Source organism: Leptopilina boulardi, unplaced genomic scaffold, assembly GCF_019393585.1.
Source record: "Leptopilina boulardi isolate dan_hultmark-lab unplaced genomic scaffold, ZJU_Lbou_2.1 LbouV2_341, whole genome shotgun sequence".
Lineage (NCBI taxonomy): Eukaryota > Metazoa > Arthropoda > Insecta > Hymenoptera > Figitidae > Leptopilina > Leptopilina boulardi.
The window spans coordinates 5,218,104-5,240,699 of NW_026137909.1; the positions used below are offsets into that span (position 1 = coordinate 5,218,104).

At 24.1% G+C, this 22,596-nt stretch overlaps 2 protein-coding genes across 2 annotated transcripts; one reads left to right on the forward strand and one right to left on the reverse strand.

The window, feature by feature from the left end:
* Positions 1-1,093: 1,093 nt before the first annotated feature.
* On the reverse strand, positions 1,094-10,716 carry LOC127285731 (uncharacterized). The gene is made up of 4 exons (XM_051311870.1): positions 10,572-10,716; positions 7,251-7,578; positions 1,683-1,795; positions 1,094-1,613 (listed from the first exon to the last, which is right to left on the reverse strand). Exons 2-4 carry the CDS (start codon positions 7,567-7,569, stop codon positions 1,581-1,583), a joined length of 465 nt encoding a protein of 154 aa, XP_051167827.1. The 5' UTR covers positions 7,570-7,578; positions 10,572-10,716; the 3' UTR covers positions 1,094-1,580.
* Positions 10,717-12,546: 1,830 nt separating this feature from the next.
* Positions 12,547-21,084, forward strand: LOC127285732 (ribonuclease H1-like). Its single transcript, XM_051311871.1, has 5 exons — positions 12,547-12,688; positions 18,669-18,726; positions 19,001-19,161; positions 20,150-20,417; positions 20,946-21,084. The coding sequence occupies exons 2-5, from the start codon at positions 18,682-18,684 to the stop codon at positions 21,018-21,020; spliced, it is 549 nt and encodes a 182-aa protein (XP_051167828.1). The 5' UTR covers positions 12,547-12,688; positions 18,669-18,681; the 3' UTR covers positions 21,021-21,084.
* The last annotated feature ends 1,512 nt before the right edge of the window (positions 21,085-22,596 follow it).

The window sequence follows — 22,596 nt, forward strand, 5'->3', positions numbered from 1 at the left end:
TAAAACCTTCTTTTTGTTTTTAAAATTATAAACGGTTTATTTAATTGTACAAATCTTTTGAGTCTTTTTGGACTTTTTGTACCTAAACGATTTTTAAGAAATGTTCCTTTATTTAAATTGCCATTTGCCAGAACTAATTATCTGGGTAACTCGGTAATTCATAGACTTATTCATGAGGCAAATCAATATAAAAATGATTTAAATTTTTTCGGAGTTTCGTTCAATGTATTTTCTAAAGAATTACGCAATCTAGTATTTAGCGACGACAATACTTCCTTTTATGTTAATTAGTACTTTGTACGATTAGGCAAAGTTGTTATTGCCCGTTTGTATCAATAAATAAATAAATAAATGAATTCAATTATAAGATTTGTTCCACTGGTAATTTGAACTAAATAATTAAATAATTACCTTAATTTAAAATTTATTTTTTTCATTTTTGTATACCCAATTATGGTCCATTAAAACTGCGAGATCTGGAATTATAAAATAAAAATTTAAATTCGTTAAACAGAATAGTCAAGTATAACCGATTTTTCAAAAAGAGGATTAAGTTTTAAATTTATTATATCTCTCAAAATTTTGGGGTTTAGATATTTCTGTCATTTTTATGGAGCCCGTTCAATTTTTTACATTTGCAAACATCTGTTTCTTTTATTACTTTATTTGGATTTTCTAAAAGGATTTAAAAAAAATTCACGTTGACAAAATAATTTTTTTCATCACGTATTGTTGAGCCAAGAAAAATGTTTCGTTGTCGCATTGAAAAATAAAGTTATTCTATTGTCAAATTGTTTGAAATTTTGTAGTTGTTTTTTTTTTAAAGAAAAGTTCTAGCCTTTTTTTTTATTACTATTAGTTTCTTTTAGGAAAAAATGATAGCTTTTCTAGTTTAAAAGAATAATAACTAAAGTAATTAATAGAATAAAATTTCTATTTTTAACAGGATTCAACTGAGAAATATTAAAATTTTTTAATTAGTAAAAGGAAAAAAATAATATACTTACTATTATTATATTTCTGTTTTACAGAATTTTGATTGTTAGACAATTATAGATTTTTATATAAATTTTAAAGTCTACTGCCTAATACATCGATTTTAGTTATAATCAAGACAATTTTACCATATAAACTGCTAAATACTAAAAAATACCATTTGTTGCTCTTCCCGGTCTATTAGACCGTTAAATTTTTCTCCCAACATTACAAGAGCTTTTTTAGTTAATTGCTAATAAATATAAATTTTTTTTTTTACTATTTTATATTGTAAATTTTGTTTTAAGGTCTTTTTTCATTTTTATACATATTATAATTATAATAGTATTTTCGTAACTATAAAAAAAAGAAAAAATAAGTCTTTTTTTTAAATATATGTAAATTAATTTATATTAAATTATTTTAATTACTTTAATTGAAATAAAAGGAAATTAAAGTAAATTAAAATTTAAGAAACTCTTAGCAGTTAAAATGTAAAATAATATAAAGCAACTAATGAAAAAGATAATTTAAAAAAAATCATTAAAAAGAAAAAAAAATAAGACGAGTGAGCTAGGAAAGTTTGTAGTCGTCTTGAATATTGTTTACCATCTTCCTCTCCATCTAACATTTTCCCTCTAAACAGAAAAATAAAATAGTTTTATAATTTTTATGGTGTAAAATGATAAAATTTAAATGGAACTAACCTCAAAGAAACTATCAAGCATTTCTTCTACTTCTCTCGAAATATCTCTTATAAGTGCTTGTCTTCTTCTATTTTCCCTTCTTTGTCTGTTTCTACGTATTTGTTCTTGTACATCTGTAGATATAGGAAAGAAAAAAAACTATCAATCATACTAAATTACTACAAAATTATTAGCATTCAGTTGAGTAAAAAAAAGTCGTTTCACATTTCAAAAAAAGGCGAAAAAAATCGATTTTTTTATTTAAAAAAAAATTAATTTGTTTAGAAAAAAAATATTCCAATTGACAGAAAGAGAGAGAGAGAAGAAAAAAAATTTATAAATTTCAATTTTTTAGAAAAAAATTGTAAAATTTAATCCTTAATGCCTCCTTAAACGAATGAATTTCTTAATTTATGAATAAATTTAATTTAACGAAATTAACTATTTTAGTTTTAACGAAACTTTTATTTTAAGAAAATCTTAAGGTAGTCTAGCCTGAATATCAAATCCATTTTTCTAAGAAAATTTTGAAAGTCTATTTTTCTTCGTGCAATAGATATATAAATATTGTCAACATTAAATTGTTGTGTCAATATTCTCAGCGGTTTTCCTTAATCTTTAGTGAGGATCAATAAACAGATTTTCTGCTTTATTCACCTTTAAATAAAGGTGGAAGAGACATCATCATAATACATATTATAATGCCTACGGAAGAACCTATGACTAATCTAATACTCTGTGCCGTCTATACCTGTGTGGCTACAAGAGGATTAAGTGATCCAATATTGACACAACAAAGATTAAACTCAAGAATACCAACATTCATTTGCAGTTACGGAGTTTTTCTCATTGTAAAATAAACAAAAAAAAACCTTCTTTGAAACAAATAACTCTAGAGTTGTTTAAAAAAAAATCGATTTTAATTATGCAAAACAAAAATAGTTAATTTTGAGTTAAATTTTTATTTTTTTTACAATATAAACAAGCTTATAAGACAGTTTAAATCTTCAAAAATATTATAATAAAATTATTTTTCCTTTTTATTTTCTAAAAGCTAATAAAATTCTGAAAGAAATGACACCTTGATAAAGAGAATATGCACTGAAAAAAAAATTTATTTGATTCAATGTACTTCAAATTAATTGAAAAATATTTAATTGGTTCAAATACTTTTTATTTGGATCAAAAAAATATGTATTTTTGATTCAAATAACTTGAATTACTTGAATCGCATTTATTTGAACCAAATAAATCGTATTTGGTTTAATTAAATAATTAATTGAATTGAATAAATGAATTTATTTAATACAAATAATGAGTTACTTGAAACTATTCATTCATTTATTTCACTCAAATATTTCGTTTATTTGATACAAATAAAAAGTATTTGAGACAATAAATTTATGTAATTGATTCAAATAAACTAAATTATTTAATACAAATAATTCGTTATTTAATCCTAATACACTATTTTATCAAGACAAATAAAAAAATATTTCAATCAATTAAATATTTATTTGAAACGATAATAATGATTTACTTGAAACAATTAATTTATTTATTTCACTCAAATATTTCGTTTTATTGAAACAAATAAAAAGTATTTGATACAATAACTTTATTTAACTGATATAAGTCAACTAAATTATTTAATACTAATACACTATTTTTATCAAGACAAATAAAAAAATATTTTAATCAATTAAATGTTTATTTGAAACGAAAATAATGAGATACTTGCAACTATTAATTTATTTATTTCACTCAAATATTTCATTTTTTTGATAAAAATAAAAAGTATTTGATACAATAAATTTATTAATTCTAATTAATTAAATTATTTAATATAAATAATGCATTATTTAATGTTAATAAACTATTTTATTAAAGGAAAATAAAATATTTTGATCAATTAAATATTTAAGTGTAATGAGAATAATGAGTTATTTGATACTATTCAGTTATTTATATATATTATTTAATATTCTAAGACCTAAAGTCAAATATTTTTTCAACTACAAAAAATTAATATTTACAATGATTCAGAACAACGAAAAATGCGTTTTTAATAAAAATATAATTTAATATCTTAACTGTAACTAAATGATGTTAAGCACTTTTCTGAGTTAGGTATTTTGCAAGTTTAAATGACATCAAGAAGTTAGCATTCGTTTTCACGTAGCGTTAGATTTATTTATTTCTCAGATTTGCGTTTAATCATTAATTCTATGTATGAATTAGTTGAAAAATAAAAATATGCGATCATGGTATGCAGAAATTACATATTTTTTAATTTATTTATTTGAGAAAGAATTTAATTTAGAAATGGAAGAATTAGTAAATAAATATGTTATTTATTCAATTCAAATTTTGATTTATTTGAATCAAAAAAATTCTTACATTTTATGCAAATAAATTATGTATTTGGATCAAATAAAATAATAATTGCCACAATTAAAGAGATTTTAGTTTCAATTAAAACAATTTCTTATGACAAATAATAGAATATTTGATTCAAGAAAATTTTTAGTTGTTTCCAGAAAAATATTTTATTAATGCAAATAAATATTTATTTGAATCAAAAAACATGCAGTATTGAATGAAATATTTTTCATAATTGATTCAAATAATTATTTATTAGTTTTGAATATTCTATTTATTTGATTTGAATACTTTGTACTTGATTCAAATAACTATTTATTTGATACGATAAAATAAAATACTTAGGTTTAGTAAATGTGTATTTGGTTCAAATACATATTTATTGGATAATAGACAAGTAAATGATGTATTTGGATCAAATACTTTTTAATTGATCCAAATAAATTTTTTTTTTCAGTGTGTTAATTCTTTAATTAGATATCTTAAAAATACCCAATTTTCAGTGATTTTACTAATTTTTTTTTTTATTTCTCTGGCAAAAATTAATATTTTTCAACGTTCTTGAACTCATTGGAATGGTATTTTATTATACAATTCAAATTATTTAAAACAATTCATGTCCACATTCTTTCTTATAGCGTATGCAAACCGTGAAATTTGGCTAAAAAAAAGTCAAAAAATTATGATTAATATTTAAATTTTAATATTTCACGGTTTTCATACGCTAAGGAAGAATATGGACATGAATTGTTTTTAATAATTTGAATTTTATAATAAAATACCATTCCAATGAGCCCAAGAACGTTGAAAAATATTAATTTTTGCCAGAGAAGTAAAAAAAAATAACAGGGTGTCTAACAACTGCTAGAAAAAAAATTCCCTGACTTTTCCATGACCTAAATTACACTAAAAAATTTTTATTTTGATCAAATAAAATTTATTTTGATACAATTAAATCATTTACCTGTCTATTATCCACTAATTTCATATGTATTTGAATCAAATAAATAATATTTCGTAGAAAATAAAATATTTAAGTGAAATAAATTAATTAATTAGGGACGTATAAATATTCTCATTATTTAATTTAAAAGAATTTTTACGGCGTCAAATCTTAAATTATCAAATTTTTATTTAGTAAAATTAGATAAAGCAGATTTTCTAGTACATTGAATTTCAAATTAATACAATTTCAATATAAAGGAATTTATGTCAAGAAAAATTGCATAAAGAAATATTTTTTTTAACAGAATTGTTATTTTTAGTAAATTTTGATTTATCAAAATATTTACTTAACAGAATTGTCATTGAATAAATCCATAATTAACATAATTTTTATTTAACAAAATTCTTAATTAAGAAAGTTTTTAAATAAATAAATAATTGAATTTATCATTCGGTAGCTTTAATTAAAATTTGAAGATGACTTGAACGATCTTCAAATTTTAAGAAAGTTTTTATTAAAAAAAATTTTAATTCGAACTAATTTTTATTTAATAGAATTCTCATTTAAGAAAAATTCTACTTAGTTCTTTTTTTTATTAATTTCTCCAGACATAAATTTCGTTAAATTGAAATTATATTAATTTAAAATTTTTAAAAAGTATTAGAAAAAATGCTTTATAAGAGTTCTGCTAAATAGAAATTCTTTTAAATCGAATTTTAGTTAAATGTAAATTAAAAATTTTGCATAATATAAAATCTACTTTATACAATTTTGCTAAATAGAAATTCGATAATTTAATATTCGACGTTGTAAAAATTTTTATAAGTAAAATGTGGGTATTAGCATTAAATAATAAATTATTCGTATTAATGAATAATTTACTTTATTTAAAGTTGAACCGATAAAATAAAATTGTATCATATAATTTTTATTTATATTAAAAAACCAAATATTTCACTGAAAGAAATTAATTAATTGTTATCCAAGTTTAAAAAATCATTTATTAGATTCAATAAATAGTAGTAAATAATTATTTACTTAATGAATATAAGATATAACATGCTTAATAATTGAGTGTGAAGGCCAACTTTTAAATTTGCATTTACTTTGGGAAAAAAGTACAAAATTTTTTGAAACTAATAGTTACTTTAATTTATTTATAAAAAATTCCAGAAAATTAAAGAAATTCCCTGACTTTTCCCTGACCGTTAGACACCCTGAATAAAAACACTGAAAATTGGGTTTTTCTTAGATATCTAATTGAAAAATTAACATATTCTCTTTGTCAAGGTGTCATTTCTTTCAGAATTTCATTAGCTTTTAGAAAATAAAAAGGAAAAAATTAAAACTAAATTTTTAGTTTTAATAATTAATTTTTATAATTATCTTAATTTTTCTAGATTTAAACTGTTTTATAGTCATCGAAAAAGTAGAGATCGCACAATTTCCGGTAATGTAGGTATTTCAGAAATAATAATAATAATAATAATAATAATAATAATAATGTGGCGCAATTTGTTATAATTAGAATATTTTCTTCTCTTTCTTTTTTTCATAATGTGAATACATTGTACAAATTGTATATTTTATTAAAGGGCAAATAAATAATAATATCTTATATAAGAGGCGAAATTCCTGAAGTGATCCAATAGCCAAAGTGTGAGGCGTATATGAAGTATTACGGAATTACGTTAAATTTCAATTGTCAAGTTCAGAATTACGGTAACTTTATTTGTTTGTAAAATATTTCATTTTTTATTAACATTAATTAATTAACTAATATCTCGAAAACAAAAAAAAACTAAATTTTGTTTAATTTGTTTATTAAAAGCATACATTTTTAAGCTTCATTTTAAAGGGGTAAAAAAATAAACAAAAATTGTCCTTTATTTAAAAAAAAGTCAAAAATATTTTTGATTTTTGAAAAAAGGGGTAAATTTTGAATTTAAAAAAAAAATGTACCATTCGAAAGAGAAGGAAAAAACCTTTCGAAATCACGTACCTAGGTCAAAATCTTTTTCAACCTTTTATACAATAGTTATGATTTTTCAAAAAAAATCCACTGTTCATATTTCACCAAAATTTTAATCCTCTCCCTCATCTACAGTTTTTGATAAAAATTAATAATAATTCATGGGTGATGTATTTATCCATAGTACTAAATGTTATGCAAATTGCAGTCCGATTTAAGAATTTTTTTTTTTTTTTTTAATTGGATCACTTCAGAAATTTTGCCTCATAAATAAATAATATGAACTTACACCATGGGCGTCTTCTATTTTCATAGTGATAAGGAGCAGAATACGAAGGTGGTGGAGAATTAACCACAATTATTGGACTATTAATTACAATTGTAGGAGCAGGAACTGAACTTGAAGAATATGAGTAAGACGAAGGAAGAGGAGGATAGAAAATTTGACAATTTGATGTAGTAAGAGATCTTGAACAGCAGTTGTATGAACTGGCACATTGGCAATGATGATGAGGGCACATGACAAAATTCAATGACAACAAAGGTGCTTCAGTTAAAGGATCAGGACGTTGTATTTCTTCCACTTCTATTGAATCGTAGTTTGACATTTATAGATTCTAAAAAATAATTTTTTACATTATTTAAATTTTCCAAAAAAATGTAATTTCTGTTAAATTTATTGAAATTTTAGAATATTTAAAAAAAAAAAATTTTTTTAATTCAAATACCAAAATATACAAAATTTTACGAAGTTTCAATAAATTAGTATTTTGCAGAATTTTCATCAAATCTATTTTCTATATTACGGAATTTTTTTTATAATAGAAAATTTAATTTACAGAATTTTTATTTGTTCGAATTTTCATTTAACATAATAGGCATTTTAAAGAATTTTTATTGGATAGAATTTCATTGCATACAATTTGCATTTTATTCTTTCAGATGAATTTTTATTGATTTGAATTATTCTTTGATATAATTTCCATAAAAGCGATTTTTCTGCAGAATTTTTACTTAAACGAAAAATCATTTAACAGAATTTCTAATTGATAGAATTTTCATTTGTCCGAAATTTCAAATGTCCGAACAAACAATCGATTTTGGCGCGATTTTTAAAATCAACCAATCAAAAATTATTCATAAAATTGTTATTGGTTGATTTTAAAAATCGCGCCAAAATCGATTGTTTGTTCGGACATTTGCAATTTCGGACAAATGAAAATTCTATCAATTAGAAATTCTGTTAAATGATTTTTCGTTTAAGTAAAAATTCTGCAGAAAAATCGGTTATATGGAAATTATATCAAATAATAATTCAAACCAATAAAAATTCATCTGAAAGAATAAAATGAAAATTCTATGCAATGAAATTCTACCCAATGAAAATTCTTTACAATGCCTATTATGTTAAATAAAAATTCGAGCAAATAAAATATTTATTTATTTATTTATTTAATTACAATGTACGGGCTTACAAGTAAAAAGTTAAAAATGCCCTTTAGTGCAAAAGCACTTAATATTATAAAAATATATAATGAATATAATCACAGAATGACGAAATCATGTAGGTGACTTATCGACTAATACAAAATTAATTTTCGTAAGTCGTTTGTGAATTTTCCTAAAGATATACCAAAAAAGTCTAACGCGTGACAGTACTCGTTACCTCTAGTACAAATTCTGTTAATAACACTGTTGTCTAAATAGTTAGATTTATTAAATTTAACTCTGAACAGTTTTTGATTTCTTAAACCTTTTGAAGGAATAATAAAATTTATTTTTGACAATATTGATGGACAATCGATTAATCCGTTAATAATTTTGAACAATAATAGTAGGTCCAAAAAAATAATTCTGTCGTAGAATTTTGGAACCATTAGTTTATTTCTTAAATCTGTATAATCGTGACTGAGTATGTTGTAATATACACCAACTTGTCTTGCTGCAAAACGGAGAAATTTATTTTGAACACGCTCTAGTTTTAATAATTGGTACTCTTGGTATGGGACCCATATTGCTATTGCAAATTCTAATTTTGATCTGGCTAAAGCAAAAAATAATGACTTTAAGACCACTATGTTCTTAAAATGACACGCATTTCTTTGGATTGAGCCAAACACTTTAAGTGCCGCGTTAACAGTATTAGCAATATGAGTATCAAACCTTAGATTAGATGAAAAAGTGACCCCCAAGTCACTCAGGTTGGAAACCCTACTCAATTGTTCACCGCCCACAACATAGTTATACAAAATTGGATTTTCATGTCTAAAGAAAGATATTACACTACATTTCTTAACGTTAAGAGTTAGCCTTATATCGGCAGACCATCTCACGAGATTATTAAGATCATTTTGTACATTAGAACAATCATCATTACACGTAATAACTTTATAGATTTTTAGATCATATATTATATGATCATGAATCAGAATTATATAAAAATTCTGTAATTTAGAAAATCGTTTTGATGAAAACTCTGCAAAATACTAATTCGAAAAAATAAAAATTCGACTCAAAAGTAATTATGACAAATGAAATCCCATAAAATGAAAATTCTAACTAATGATTTTTTAGAACATATTCATGCGTCTCAATTTTACAGAAAAAAAAAATTGTACATAATTTCCATTTAACCGATTATCAAGGTTGCAGAATTTTTATTTAGACGAAAGTAAATCAGCCATAAATTCAATTTGATCGAATCTCAATTTTTGCGAAATATTATTTCATAGAATATTAATTTGCAGAATAGTTAACATTCTTTTAAATTATTATTTTGCAAAATTAATATTCTAGAGTGAACAACGTTTCGTAAAAATTGAAATTCGATGAAATTGAATTTATAGCCAATTTTATTTTCGCCTGAATAAAAATACAGCAACCTTGATAATCGGTTAAATGGAAATTCTGTACAATTTTTTTTTCTGTAAAATTAAGATTCTTTTAAATTAAAATTTCGTATTTAAATAGAAAATACGTTCATTATACCATGTAGATAACGTTTGATTAGTTGCCTGCAATTATTTAAAGAAGTAAAATTTTGACATGTAATTAATGGTTTCTTTGAATAAATGTTCCCTTTTGCGGAAGGAAACTAAATAATATCAAATTTTATAAAAGTATTTTCAAGTCGTGGAAAATATGTTAAAATGACACTAAAGAAATATTTAATTCAATTATTCCACTCTTTAAAAATTATAATTGATAAAAATTTGCAAAATTAGGTTATGTCGAAAATAATTCAAAATAATAATAATCCATAATTTCATATCACTGCGAATACTTATCAAATCAAAATAAATGTATTTTTTCGTAATAAATTCTAAATATTTTCTACTAACTGAAATTTTCAAAATCTAATACACTTAAAATTCATATTTTACAACAAAATTTTTAATAAAATTCTCTTTATTTCGTAATTTTGCTCTCTTAAAAATCATTTGTGTAACGTATTTCTGATTTAAAAAAAAATTCGTTAACTTTGGTTAAAATGTAATGATTCTAAAATTTTTGATCATATATTTTTAAATTTGTTTTTCATTCATCAAAAAATGAATGGTCGCACAATTCTGACTAATAGTGTAATTAAATAAGAGAGAGAAAAAAATACCTGTACTTTTTCCAATTGAATAAATTAATTGAAATAAAATATGCAGTCCAAGCTCCAAGCTTCTTTTTTTTAATATAAAAAAGAAATATTCAGTGCTTGGTAGGTATAAAATCGTACGCAGATTTTTACAACGTTGGATCAGTGAAAAAAAAACACGTTCGTGTGTTAAAATTGTGACACTCTGAAATGTGACACTTTATCGAGGGGGAATATTATCTATATAATTTTTTTTTATTTTTACAGAAAAAAGGGTATATATGTATTTTTTATAAGTATATTTTTTCTGTAAAGAAAGAAAAAAAAATAATTATCCGAATTTAATGGTTCCATGAGAGAATGCAAAATAGAAAACCATGTATTGTATGCGAAAAGGATAGTGCTATCTGTACACTATTGTATGTCTCTTGTATTAATAATTTGTTACTAGACCATGAGTATGAAAGAGATAAATGTATGCGATTTTCTTTCTCGCACTTACAGTCTAGTTACAAAATTTGACGCTTTAGGCCTAAGCACAATAGAAACGTAACCGAAATCGTTATCGCAATCGTAAACGGAAGAATTAGTAAGAGAAGAACAACAATATATGACTATCCTTCTCTAACTCATTCTTCCGTTTACGATTGCGATTGCGATTACGGTTAGCGTTTCTATTCTGCTCAGGCCTTTTAGGGTACGGTCACACGACTTTTGGAAAAACCATTCTTGTCTTTCTCTCTCCTATTACAGACGCATAAGTTTGTCTCACTCTGCATTTTCCGTCTTTGGGAAATGTAAGAAAATGCAGAGTGAGACAATCTTATGCCTCTGTCTTAGGAGAGAGAAAGACATGAATGGTTTTTCCAAAAGTCGTGTGACCGTACCTTTACGTTTCATGTCAACGTTTTGTAACTACACCATGAGGCTGCAGTCCCATGGCAGCGTTTTGCGTTGCGTTTTGTCACTAGACCCTGAGTGTAAACATAGCAAACATATATCTGCATCTCTTTTAAACTTATTGTCTAGTGACAAAACACAACGCAAAACGTTGTCATGGCGCGTGCCTTATCCCGTATCCGTCTTACGTACTCGACTCACTTATGCTTAGGCCGTAACATTTTTTATAGTTTAGGGCCAGTTTAACCAACTTCGGTTAAATGCGATTAAAGTTTCCCTCTCATTATTTTCGGTTTTGCATTCTGCAATTACATCAATATGTAAATCCAACCTTAAAAGAACAGGGATAAATCCTTTTCACTCTCATTATTTTCGGTATTGCATTCTGCATTTACATCAACATGTATAAGTCCACCCTCAATATAGGAAGCGTAACGGAAAAGCGGATCGCACGCGCAATTTTAGGTAATAGTGTAGAATCAGCATAAACAAAAATTAAAAATGTAATACACTCAATTGAATACACTCGTGGCCAGATATGCCTACACATTTTTGTCCTTTTCTAACGCACGTGTTACCATGATAACACGTAGTGAGTTAGAAAAGTACAAAAAGTGTACTCATATCTGTCCATGAGTGTAGGGGATCATGGGATTGAAGGTCTAGTGACTTTTACGTACATGCATCTCGTTCGCGAACGACGTTCCCGAATCTATTCTGCGTTGGCCTTAATCCCAAAAGTCGATTTTTTTTAAATATCTTGTTAAATGAAAGTTTGGAATCTAAGTATATTAGGATTTTAGTTTCTATTTTTAATGGCCTATTTAATAAAATAATTTAAAAACGATTTTTTTTTTCCCCCTTAATTTTACTATTGTATTACATAGCCCATTAAAAATAGAAACTAAAATCCTAATAAACTTACGTTCCAAAATTTTATTTAAGCGAGATATTAAAAAAATTCGACTTTATCCTATATATTTCTAATGTTTGTTTAGGCACTGGCCTTCCGCCATCTTGAATTTCCCACTCCCAACTTGAATTACCTAATATATATGGTCATGTAGAGTCAGCTTTAAGAAAAAAAGAGAAAAAGGCAGAAATATTTTTTATCCTTTTCTTATTTCTATATACCTCAGATTAAAGAACCTGGCAATAATCCAATTGAAAAGCTGAGCACTCCCGCTTTGATATAATTGTATAATTAAAAGGGACAATTGCTACAAGAGATTTAACGACAGGTAATTCTGGGTATAATTCAGTGAGCAATAAACCGCCTAATGTTCCAATAACGTTCCTAAATCGTTTTTAGAAAGTACATGTCTTTTAAAATAACATTCTAAGGACGTTTTATGTTACGACAACGTTTGTTGAACATGAAAAATTTTCAGAACGTTATTGAAACACATAGAACGTTTTTTGTTGACTGGAAATTGTGTAAATGTAACCAATTGTCGAGTTTAAAGGTTATTTATCACTAATGAATTACCATTGCAACTCGATAATTGGAATCACTTATTGTAATTCACTTGTTTTAAAAAGATTTTTTTTTATAGTTATATAATAATTTTGAGCCAAAATTTGTTGTCAAATAATAATTTAACATTTTGCATTCTTTTGCTTCCTCATGAGGAAGCTTTGCATTCGTGACGATTTTCGATTTTTTAAAATTGGGTTATATGGACTCATTTTCATATAATTATATGAAGTCCTGAGCAAATGTCCAGATGTATGTGTGTATGTGTATGTCACAAAATATTGTGTACAAATTATCTCAGAAACGTTTTAACGGATTGTCCTAAAATTTTGTATGCTTATTGTAATCATTAATACCTAAAATCTGACACAAGGATTTTCGAATATATTCACAATTTTTTTTTTACAATTTTTTCAAAATTTGAAAATTTTTATTTTCAAAATCTCTTTTGTTTGTAAATTTAATTTTGTTTTGTAAAAAAAACTTATTTCTTGCATTAAAACGAATCGATTAACCTATATAAAGTTCATATTTACTAAAATCTGAAGATTAAATCATTTTTTTTTGAATTTTTGAAAAAAATCGTTTTTTGTATTTTTTGAAATTACTTTTTCTTATATAGAAATTTTAATTATTTCTTGTCAAAATTGTATTCCTGGCATGAAAACGAATTAATTTAAATTAAAATAAATAAAAAATAAAATAAATAAATTAAATAAATAAAAATTATTAAAATTAAAATTATTATTATTATTAATTATTAAAATTATTATTATTATTTAAATAAATTTAAATTTAATCAATTTTATTTTACCAATAATTATAAAATTGATCGCTATTTTAGTTATAATCCTTCTTTTAATCTTGAATATGTATAAGTATATCATGATGAGGAAGCTAAATGGTCATATGAAATGAACATCTATTTTTTGCTTATAAGAGGAAACTTTATAGTCGTGACAATTTTCAATTTTCCAAAAATAGGTTAAATATCAATTCATTTTCATCTAAAAAGCATATGTCGCCTGATTTTTCAAAAAATAAGAATTTTTTCAATAATAAAATTAAAAAATTAAATTCCTTGAATGAAAACATTTTTTTTTAAAAACCTAATGTCCCAATTTTATATTTATACAGTTTTGTTGGAAAAAATCTCAACTTTCAAATAAAAATCACAAAAAAGAATTTAGGGTGGCGTAAGAGACTAAAAATGAAAAATGAGGGTTAATTTTGAAAAAATAGGGTTTAACATGTTTTTTTTAATTTTTTGGCATTGAAAACTATATTTGAAAACCCCAACAAAAAAATCCTATTAACAAATTAAAATCGATAAAGTTTTGTAGAAGTTATATGGATTTGAAAATAACAGTGTTACCTCAAAACTCAGAACTTCAACTTCTATTCTTCATAATTTTTTTTTAAAATAAGTAATATAATTTTTATATCGGTTACTTTTATATAGGACAACAATTTACCAAAGTATCAAAATTCAATCCCAGAACTTTTTTTTGGAGTGACTTTTTTTCAGAGAAATAAAAAAAATGGATGATTGCATATAATTCTGACTACACGGAGAAAACTGGAGTGTTAAATTTCCAATGTTAAAAATTTATTTAGTCAATCTAATCTTAATAATAATATTTACAATCTACTATATTTTTTCTTTTGTGAATAGTACATTTTTTTCATTATTCGTTTTACACTCCAGAAAATTTAAACTAATTATTTCTGTAGTTAATTATGTAATTTGCAAGTACAACAGAAAAATGTGTATCGATAAATAAATTTTAATACAATATTTTTTATTTTAATTATTTTTATCTTTTTGATAAGTTCAAATAAGTTCTATTATTGGATTAAAATAATTTTTTACTAATTTTATTTTTAAATTTGTTGAATTTTTTCAAGGTCAGTTCACCGAATGATTTTATAACTCTTTGAAAAAAAATTCGTAAAATTATTAAGATTTAGTATAACACAACTCAAATTAAATATTTTTAAATAGTTTAATTATTTTTCTCTTCGCAAAAATTTACGTTTTACGAATTATGAATAAATGAAAAATGTTCTAGTTTAGAAATCCAAAAAAATCTATTTTTTTTTGCTTGGAAATGTTCCTTAGTATCATAAAATTACTGTCCCAAAACGTTTTTTAAAAAATAAAAAAAAAAGTTGTAATAAAAAATTGTTTGATAGTCCTGGCTCAATGTATTATTTATTAAAACTTTAAACGCGTTTTTCTCGAAAACATTTTTCATACTGGTGCACGGCTTTTCTTGAAATCTACTGAACCGATTTTAAAAAACTAAAAACCATTCGATTCCTTAGTTAAAAAACTAGAGAATAAACCTTTGAAACTTTATTTTTTACCCCCTGTTTTTTTTTTTTTTTTTTTTTTTTTTTTTTTTTTTTTTTTTTTTTTTTTTTTTTTTTTTTTTTTTTTTTTTTGAAGTAAATTGCTCCAAAAACTTCTTTTTGATGCACCAAAAAAAAGGTACCTTTTGGAAGACGCCACCTATAGCTACGAAATTGAACTAAATACACTCAAATATTTTTTGAAAAATTTTCTCTACGTAATGTGCAACAATGTTCAAAAAAAAATTTTGCAATTTCTTTAATACTTTTCGTACAATAAAAGTTTTAAAATTTGCCTTTTTTGTCAATTCTAAACCAAAAAGTCTCCTTAAACATTTCTTTTCACAAAATTTTAATAAAGCCAATAAAAGTTTCTATTTCACCTTCCTGGAGGGTAAAACTGATTATTTTCATAATTAAGTAAATCAATTCAGAAAATTAATGCATTTTAAGTCGACCATTTTAAAACTCAACGAAGAGGGTTTGACCTTTCTTACAATTAGTTGCAGCGTGGTTACACCCATGTCCCGCCTCTCAAAATGGTTGTAGAGTTCCCTTCTCTTTTCCTTATTCTTAACTTCAAAGTACAAGTATTGATATATATATAAATGCATTTTAAATAAAAAAAAAGTTTCATGAAAAAATCTTCCTTTTTTTGAATAAACAAATGCGGCTCATGAATTTCCCATAAAAATCATTAATTAGAATTTTTATTTTAAATTATTTTATCAGAAATAATTATTATTTAGACGAATTTTTAATTTTCAAATTAAAATTTGATTTTCTTTTTATAAGAATTTTTACATAACAAAATTATTTTTTAGCTACCGAATTTTTGTTTGGCAGAATTTTTAATTTTACAGTCATTTTCTTTACATATGATTTTTTTATTTAAAAGAATTTTAATTTAACAGAATTTTCATTTAGTCGAATTTTATGTGATTCGAATTTTTAAATGACAGAAATTTCAATTCACCGAATTTTAATTTTTCCAAATTTTTAATTCACATAATTTTTAAGACACCGAATTTTCATTTTTCCGTAAATTACAAATGGCCGAACAAACAATCGACAGAAAGATTTCGGTGCAATTTTTGAAAATTGACCAATCACGTTTTTCTTGATAATTTCTAATTGATCAATTTTCAAAAATTGCACCGAAATCTTTCTGTCGATTGTTTGGCTATATTTGTAATTTTGGAAAAATGAACATTTCGGTGTCTTAAAAATTCGTACACAAAAAATTTTGGCAAATTAAAATTCGGTGAATTTACAAATTTACATTTACAAATTCGAATCACATAAATGACCTTTGTAACTCGACATTTGTTTCCTTTAGCCTATTTTAAAATTAAACATTTACACTATTAGGGTTTTTATATTTCAAAGGAATTTTTAAGATTTCTTTTCAACAAAGGAAATTTTGTTTTCGTAAATCTTTCATTTCTGTTATTTATATAGACAGATGTGTCACAAATTTTAGTCTAGTATTTGTATATTGTCCGTAGTATGTATAAGTCCTTTTAATGTTCTGTTATTTTTTCTTTCACAGCACGAGCTCAGAATTTAGTCTCAAAAATAAAGTACTGAGGAAAATAAATTGTAAAGTAAAACCTTTTCTTAAATTTAGGATTTTAAAAATTTTTTTCTTCTACTTTGCTGATCATAAATTGTATTTAAAGTGTACTACATATGTTTTTTTTTTTTTTTGTCGATTTAAATAGAAATATAAGGGTCTTAAGGGTAATAAATCTTGGAACTCGTTTAGCATTTGTAAAATTACTAATCCCTAGAAAGTATATAGAAAGTAAATTCGTAAATAGAATTTTATGGATTTTTAAGGATAATGAAACAAAAAATTTCATGTATTCATTAATTTTTATACATTTCTTAAACTCTTCCTTAAAATTGATAACTCACAAATTTACATGATTTTCCTAAATTGTAATAATATTAAATATTAATGTAGGATCAACCGGGGTAAATCCGAACGCTTTTAGTAAGTTTCAACAATAACATAAGTTTTTTCTTTAAAAAAAAATTATTGTTACTTCCATAGAACAATTTTATGGGGTAGCAAAAATTTTTGATAAATTACAATCGCAGGAAACTTAGCGTTCGTATTTACCTCGATACTTTGCAACTTTCCTAAAATACCGGGGTAAATACGAACGCCACTGTATTTCAGAAAAATCTTGGGGAAAATAAATTTAAAGTATTGCAATTGTTAAACTTATATAAAAACTCAAAAAAATACGATAATAAACCTATTATGTAATAATGCATCATATATAAATACAAAAATCAAACAGGTTAAAAATTAAAATGCATTACACAATTAAAACCTTCAATAACTTTATCAAATCATAACGGATTTTTGCAAAACTTGGTACAGAAAGTATTTTGGAGTGATTGAATGTAAATACAAAAATAAAAGTCAAATTTTTTAAATTCAAAATGGCGGACTTTCCTAAAACTTATTTTTAAAACTGATCAAATTTGCTAACCCTGAAACCCCCCGAGTAACAATTTTCGAGCGAATCCAATGAATTTTTTAATTCTCGTCCGCCATTTTGAATTTTGAAAAACTGACTTCAAATTGGTAATTAGCGACCCCAAAAACCGTAGAATACCAAATTTTATTAAGATCCTGAAAAAATTTTTTCAACAAACCATTTGGCAAAAAAATTGAAACACTCCTTCGAGAGAACAGAGATTAAGTTTCTGCTTATTAATTACTAACGAGGATATGTATAGAAAGAAAAACTTTTTTCTATGTACTTTTATAATGTTAAAATAATAGTGTAATGAAATAAAAACAATTTTGTGTGGCTCTGATGTAAAAAAAAATTATTGAAAATACCGTTCGGATTTACCCCGATTTTCCAATTTTCCTGGGTAAATACGAACGGTCTGATATTATTAATAAAATTTTACAGAAGGCAAAAATCAAAAATAGTTTCTGTTCTAGTATTCATAACAAACAATTATAAATAATAAAATAAATTTTTAGCTTCTTTTTCTTCAAATACGAGACAAAATACTGAAAGAGTGTCATCTTTGATTTTCAATCTTTTTTGCAATACTCGTTATCTTTGTTTATGCTGTTGACAATTAACAAACGAAAAATGGGATAATACTTAGAATCTCTTGAAGAGGATCTGAGGTAAAAATTCTCATATCGAACTTATTTTTAAAAATTTTAATTAAGATGAAATAATTAGCGTTCGGATTTACCCACCGTTCGGATTTACCCCGGCTGACCCTATAGAAATTAAAAACTTGAAATTAAAAAAAAAATTTGTTTACTAAATAAACAGTTAACTATTTAATTATTTATAACTATTTTAGATAATTGAATTATCTAAATGGCATATTTTCTTTTTCAGAATTGAAATCAAAATGTCGTACAACAATTATGACGAATATTCTTCATCATCAAATGAGGTATTTTTTTATTCACTAAAAATCTTAGAATTCAAATTATATTAAACAAACTTAATACTTTATAATATGTATAAAATTCTTATCTCTTTTTCCAATTTAAAACCCTTTAATGTGTATTATTAATTAAAAACCTCTTTTAGATAAAAAAAAAATATTCTCAAATTTTTGCAGTGTATAATTGAATAAAAATTAAATATAAACAAATTTTGTAAAAAATCAACATTTCATGATTTAAAACTTAAATTTATTATTTTGATTTTTTAATGATAAATAGGATGAATATGATGAATCAAGTGAAAATATAATTGAGGACTATGAGGTTAAAAGAGATAATGATGGATTTGTGGACATTTATGCCCATGGTATGTGTCTTTACAATGGAACTGACGATGCAACTGCAGCAATTGGTGTTTGGTTCGATGATGATAATCAATTGTATGTATTTAGAAAAATAGGAAATTTACTCAAGCAAAAAAAATATGCGCATTTATAAATAATTTTAAAACACCTGAATTAATCTATTTTCAAATTTTCTATTGTAATCTTAATTTTGCAGAAAGAGGATTAGAAAGAATATTAATTTTGCAGAATATTCATTTGCTCGAATATATTAAATGTCCAGAAAATTAAAACGATCATATATCAATTTGCCAGAAATAATTCGACGGAAACTTCAAATTTGACCAATCACAATTTTTTTTGTTGATAATTTCTGATTGGTCAAATTTGAAGTTTTCGTCGAATTATTTCTGGCAAATTGATATATGACCGTTTTAATTTTCTGGACATTAATCCTCGAGCAAATGAATATTCTACAAAATTAATATTCTTTCTAATCCTCTTTTTTCAAAATTAAAATTCTTTTAAATTAAAATTCTGCAAAATTAATATCCCTGTGGGCAAAAAACCATGTTCGTTCTTAAAACATTTTAAGGACGTTCTTAGAACATTATTTGGCGGACATGAAACGTTCTAAGAACGTCCTTAAAACGTTTTAAGAACGAACATGGTTTTTTGCCCACAGGGATTCTACAAGAAAGTTTCGATAAAATTGAGATTCGATAAAATTAAATTTCTGTCAAATTAATGATCGTCTAAATAAAAAATTCTGTCAAATTAATTTTCGATCATTTGCATTTTCTAAAACATTAATATTCGAACAAATAAATATTCTGAAAAATTAATAATAAGATTCTATCAAATTATATAATGATAAAAAATTTGGTTTATAAATTATTCATGCGTACCAAAAAATTTTATTATTTTGTAATTTTTAAATTTCGATGCATATTCATATTTTAAATTATTATTTAATATTTATTTATTTCTAATAAGTATTTGACTCTGTTTTTTTAAAATGGAAATTACAAATAAATGTAACAAATTTTACTTTTGAACTGTTCGTGATATTTTTTTTTTATAGAAACGTTTCATCTCGTATAAGAGGTAACCAAACAAGCAATAGAGCAGAGATTAAAGCCATCACTATTGCCTGTAGACAGGCATTATTGGCAAACGTGAGAAAAATAAGATTTCACACAAGATCTAATTTTGTAAAACGGTACAATACTGATTTAAGAAGAAAGTGGAAAGAAAATGGATGGAGAAATAGAAATGGTGAAACGCTAAATGTAAAACAAGAACTCTTGGAAATGGAAGATGCCTTGAGTGAATTCGATAAAGTTTCATGGGTAAGAAAAATATTATTTTTTATTAAAACTTTACTGTTTTTTTTTTTAAATTTATTGTTGACACATTTTATACAAAATTCACTACAAAGGGAAATAATTTATAAACAAAATAAATATTTAAAAAAAAGAAAGTACGGTCAGTTGGGGTAAATGAGGACAGGGGGTAAATAGGGACTCCTATAACAGAAATTCACTTGAATTTTTGATTTTTATTAATTTGGTTAATAATAACAATCTGTCCTCATTTACCCTGAGTTTTCAAATTTTTGGGGTAAATGGAGACAGCTTGCCATTATTAACCAAATTAACAAAAATCAAATCCTGGGAACGTAAATAACAACTTAAAAAAAATAAACCCTCAAATATTACCTTTTAAAGGAAGAAACTTATGTAATTTGTGAACAATAGCGATTTTGTCCCCATTTATCCCAACTGACCCTACCTATAATTTAATATTTAATTTAATTAAATTTAATAATTTAAATCAAATATAAGGATATTTATTTTTAAACTAAATGTTATTTTCAGAATTATGTTTTTTCCGACGAGAGTAAAGGAATACAAATGGCCAGAGAATTAGCCAAAGATGCGGCTTATAATTAAAAGTTTAAAATAATTTTTTCCAAAAAAAAAATAATGTAGGAAAACGTTTAAAAAATAAAAAAAAAAAAAACTTGAAAAAAATTTGTAGCACATCCGCATTTTTAATTTTTAATATTTTTGAATTTTTTTTCCACCTTTCTAAAAAGTTAACTATTGGAAAAGAAAGAAATTTTGTATGTATATTTTAGTAAAATCGATAAACCTTGACTGAAGAAAACAATCAATATTATTTGCATAAAAATATTTTCGCTTCCCATTTAACTGAATTTCTATATTGCAGAATTGTTAAATGAATTTTTATTTTACAGATTTTTTTTTATTTAAATTTGACGAGAATAATTATTTACTCGATTTTTCTGACAATTATTCGTTTAAATTGAATTTCCCTAAATGCGTAGCAAAAAAAAATAATTTTTCTTTTTATAGATCTGTTTACTCAAATAAATAAATAAAATATAAACAAATATATAGAAAGCAAGGTTAAGGAAACTTTTTTACTTGCAATAAAATTATTCATGTTTTTACAATGTTTTCTGCATCAGTTCATCGAATATTAACCAATTAAATATAAAAAGTACATTAACAATTAACTAAAAATATAATTTCCATTGTTAAATTAGAAAGCTGAAAAAGATCCCATCAACATTTTTTTAAATATTTGCGAATTTATTAAATAGAACGAAATATTCACGTAAGTTTTGTTTTCAGTAATTATTATTTTATCGTTCAGTAAAATTAACTAAATATTTCAATTTATTAAAAATTTTTATTTCATTACAATGTATTGCACTAAAATATAATAATTTTAATTTTTCAGTAATTTGGGACAGTATTTTTTGTATTTTCTCGAGAATTAAATTAATTCAGAAAATGAAATTAAATTTAATAATCCTAATAAGCATAGCTTACTGGTTTAATTATGTCAGAGGTAAAAAAATATCAAATCTATCACAATGTTTGGAACATTTAAAAATCTATTGCAAAACAGAATTAAAGGTACACCAAGTAATGATCATAACGGAAAATAACACAAAAATCAATAACGAAAGAATATTATCGATCTTGATTGAAAATACACCTGTTTTGCAAATAAATTTTCAAAATGCCAACCAAGAGAAACTGAAAAATTCAAAATTTATTCAAATCATTAAAAATCCTGAAACAACGACATTGTTCGTAATTGTCATCTATGTAGAAGATTCTACAATTTTAAAAAAACTGACAAATTCAATTAATTTGATAAGCAACTCATCTTATTCTAAAGGTCATCCAAAATGTCTCTTTCTTTTTTATTCAGAACAAAAGAATTTAAAATTCGAAAAATTCCTGCATTATATGTGGAATAAGAGATTCCTCGACGTAACAATTTTGCACATTACAATAATTAATAAAGAAGAAAATGTATTTTTAAATAATGAACAAATTTTAACAGTCAATTATTTTAATCCTTATTTAAAAAAAAATACAAAAAAAAATTGTTCCAGTCGTGTTCCATTGTTTCCAGACAAGTTACGTGATTTAAATGGATATAAAATAAAATTTGGCGTTAGCCATCATCCACCGGCAGCTTTTGTAA

Excerpts from the sequence above, each read along its gene's own strand:
- LOC127285732 (XM_051311871.1), top strand. The coding sequence starts at position 18,682 with ATGTCGTACAACAATTATGACGAATATTCTTCATCATCAAATGAG. Across the intron at positions 18,727-19,000 it reads ATTCTTCATCATCAAATGAG|GATGAATATGATGAATCAAG; the intron begins GTATTTTTTTAT and ends AATGATAAATAG. Across the intron at positions 20,418-20,945 it reads AATTCGATAAAGTTTCATGG|AATTATGTTTTTTCCGACGA; the intron begins GTAAGAAAAATA and ends TGTTATTTTCAG.
- LOC127285731 (XM_051311870.1), bottom strand. The coding sequence starts at position 7,569 with ATGTCAAACTACGATTCAATAGAAGTGGAAGAAATACAACGTCCTGAT. Across the intron at positions 1,796-7,250 it reads AAATAGAAGACGCCCATGGT|ATGTACAAGAACAAATACGT; the intron begins GTAAGTTCATAT and ends CTATATCTACAG. Across the intron at positions 1,614-1,682 it reads TGCTTGATAGTTTCTTTGAG|AGGGAAAATGTTAGATGGAG; the intron begins GTTAGTTCCATT and ends TTTTCTGTTTAG.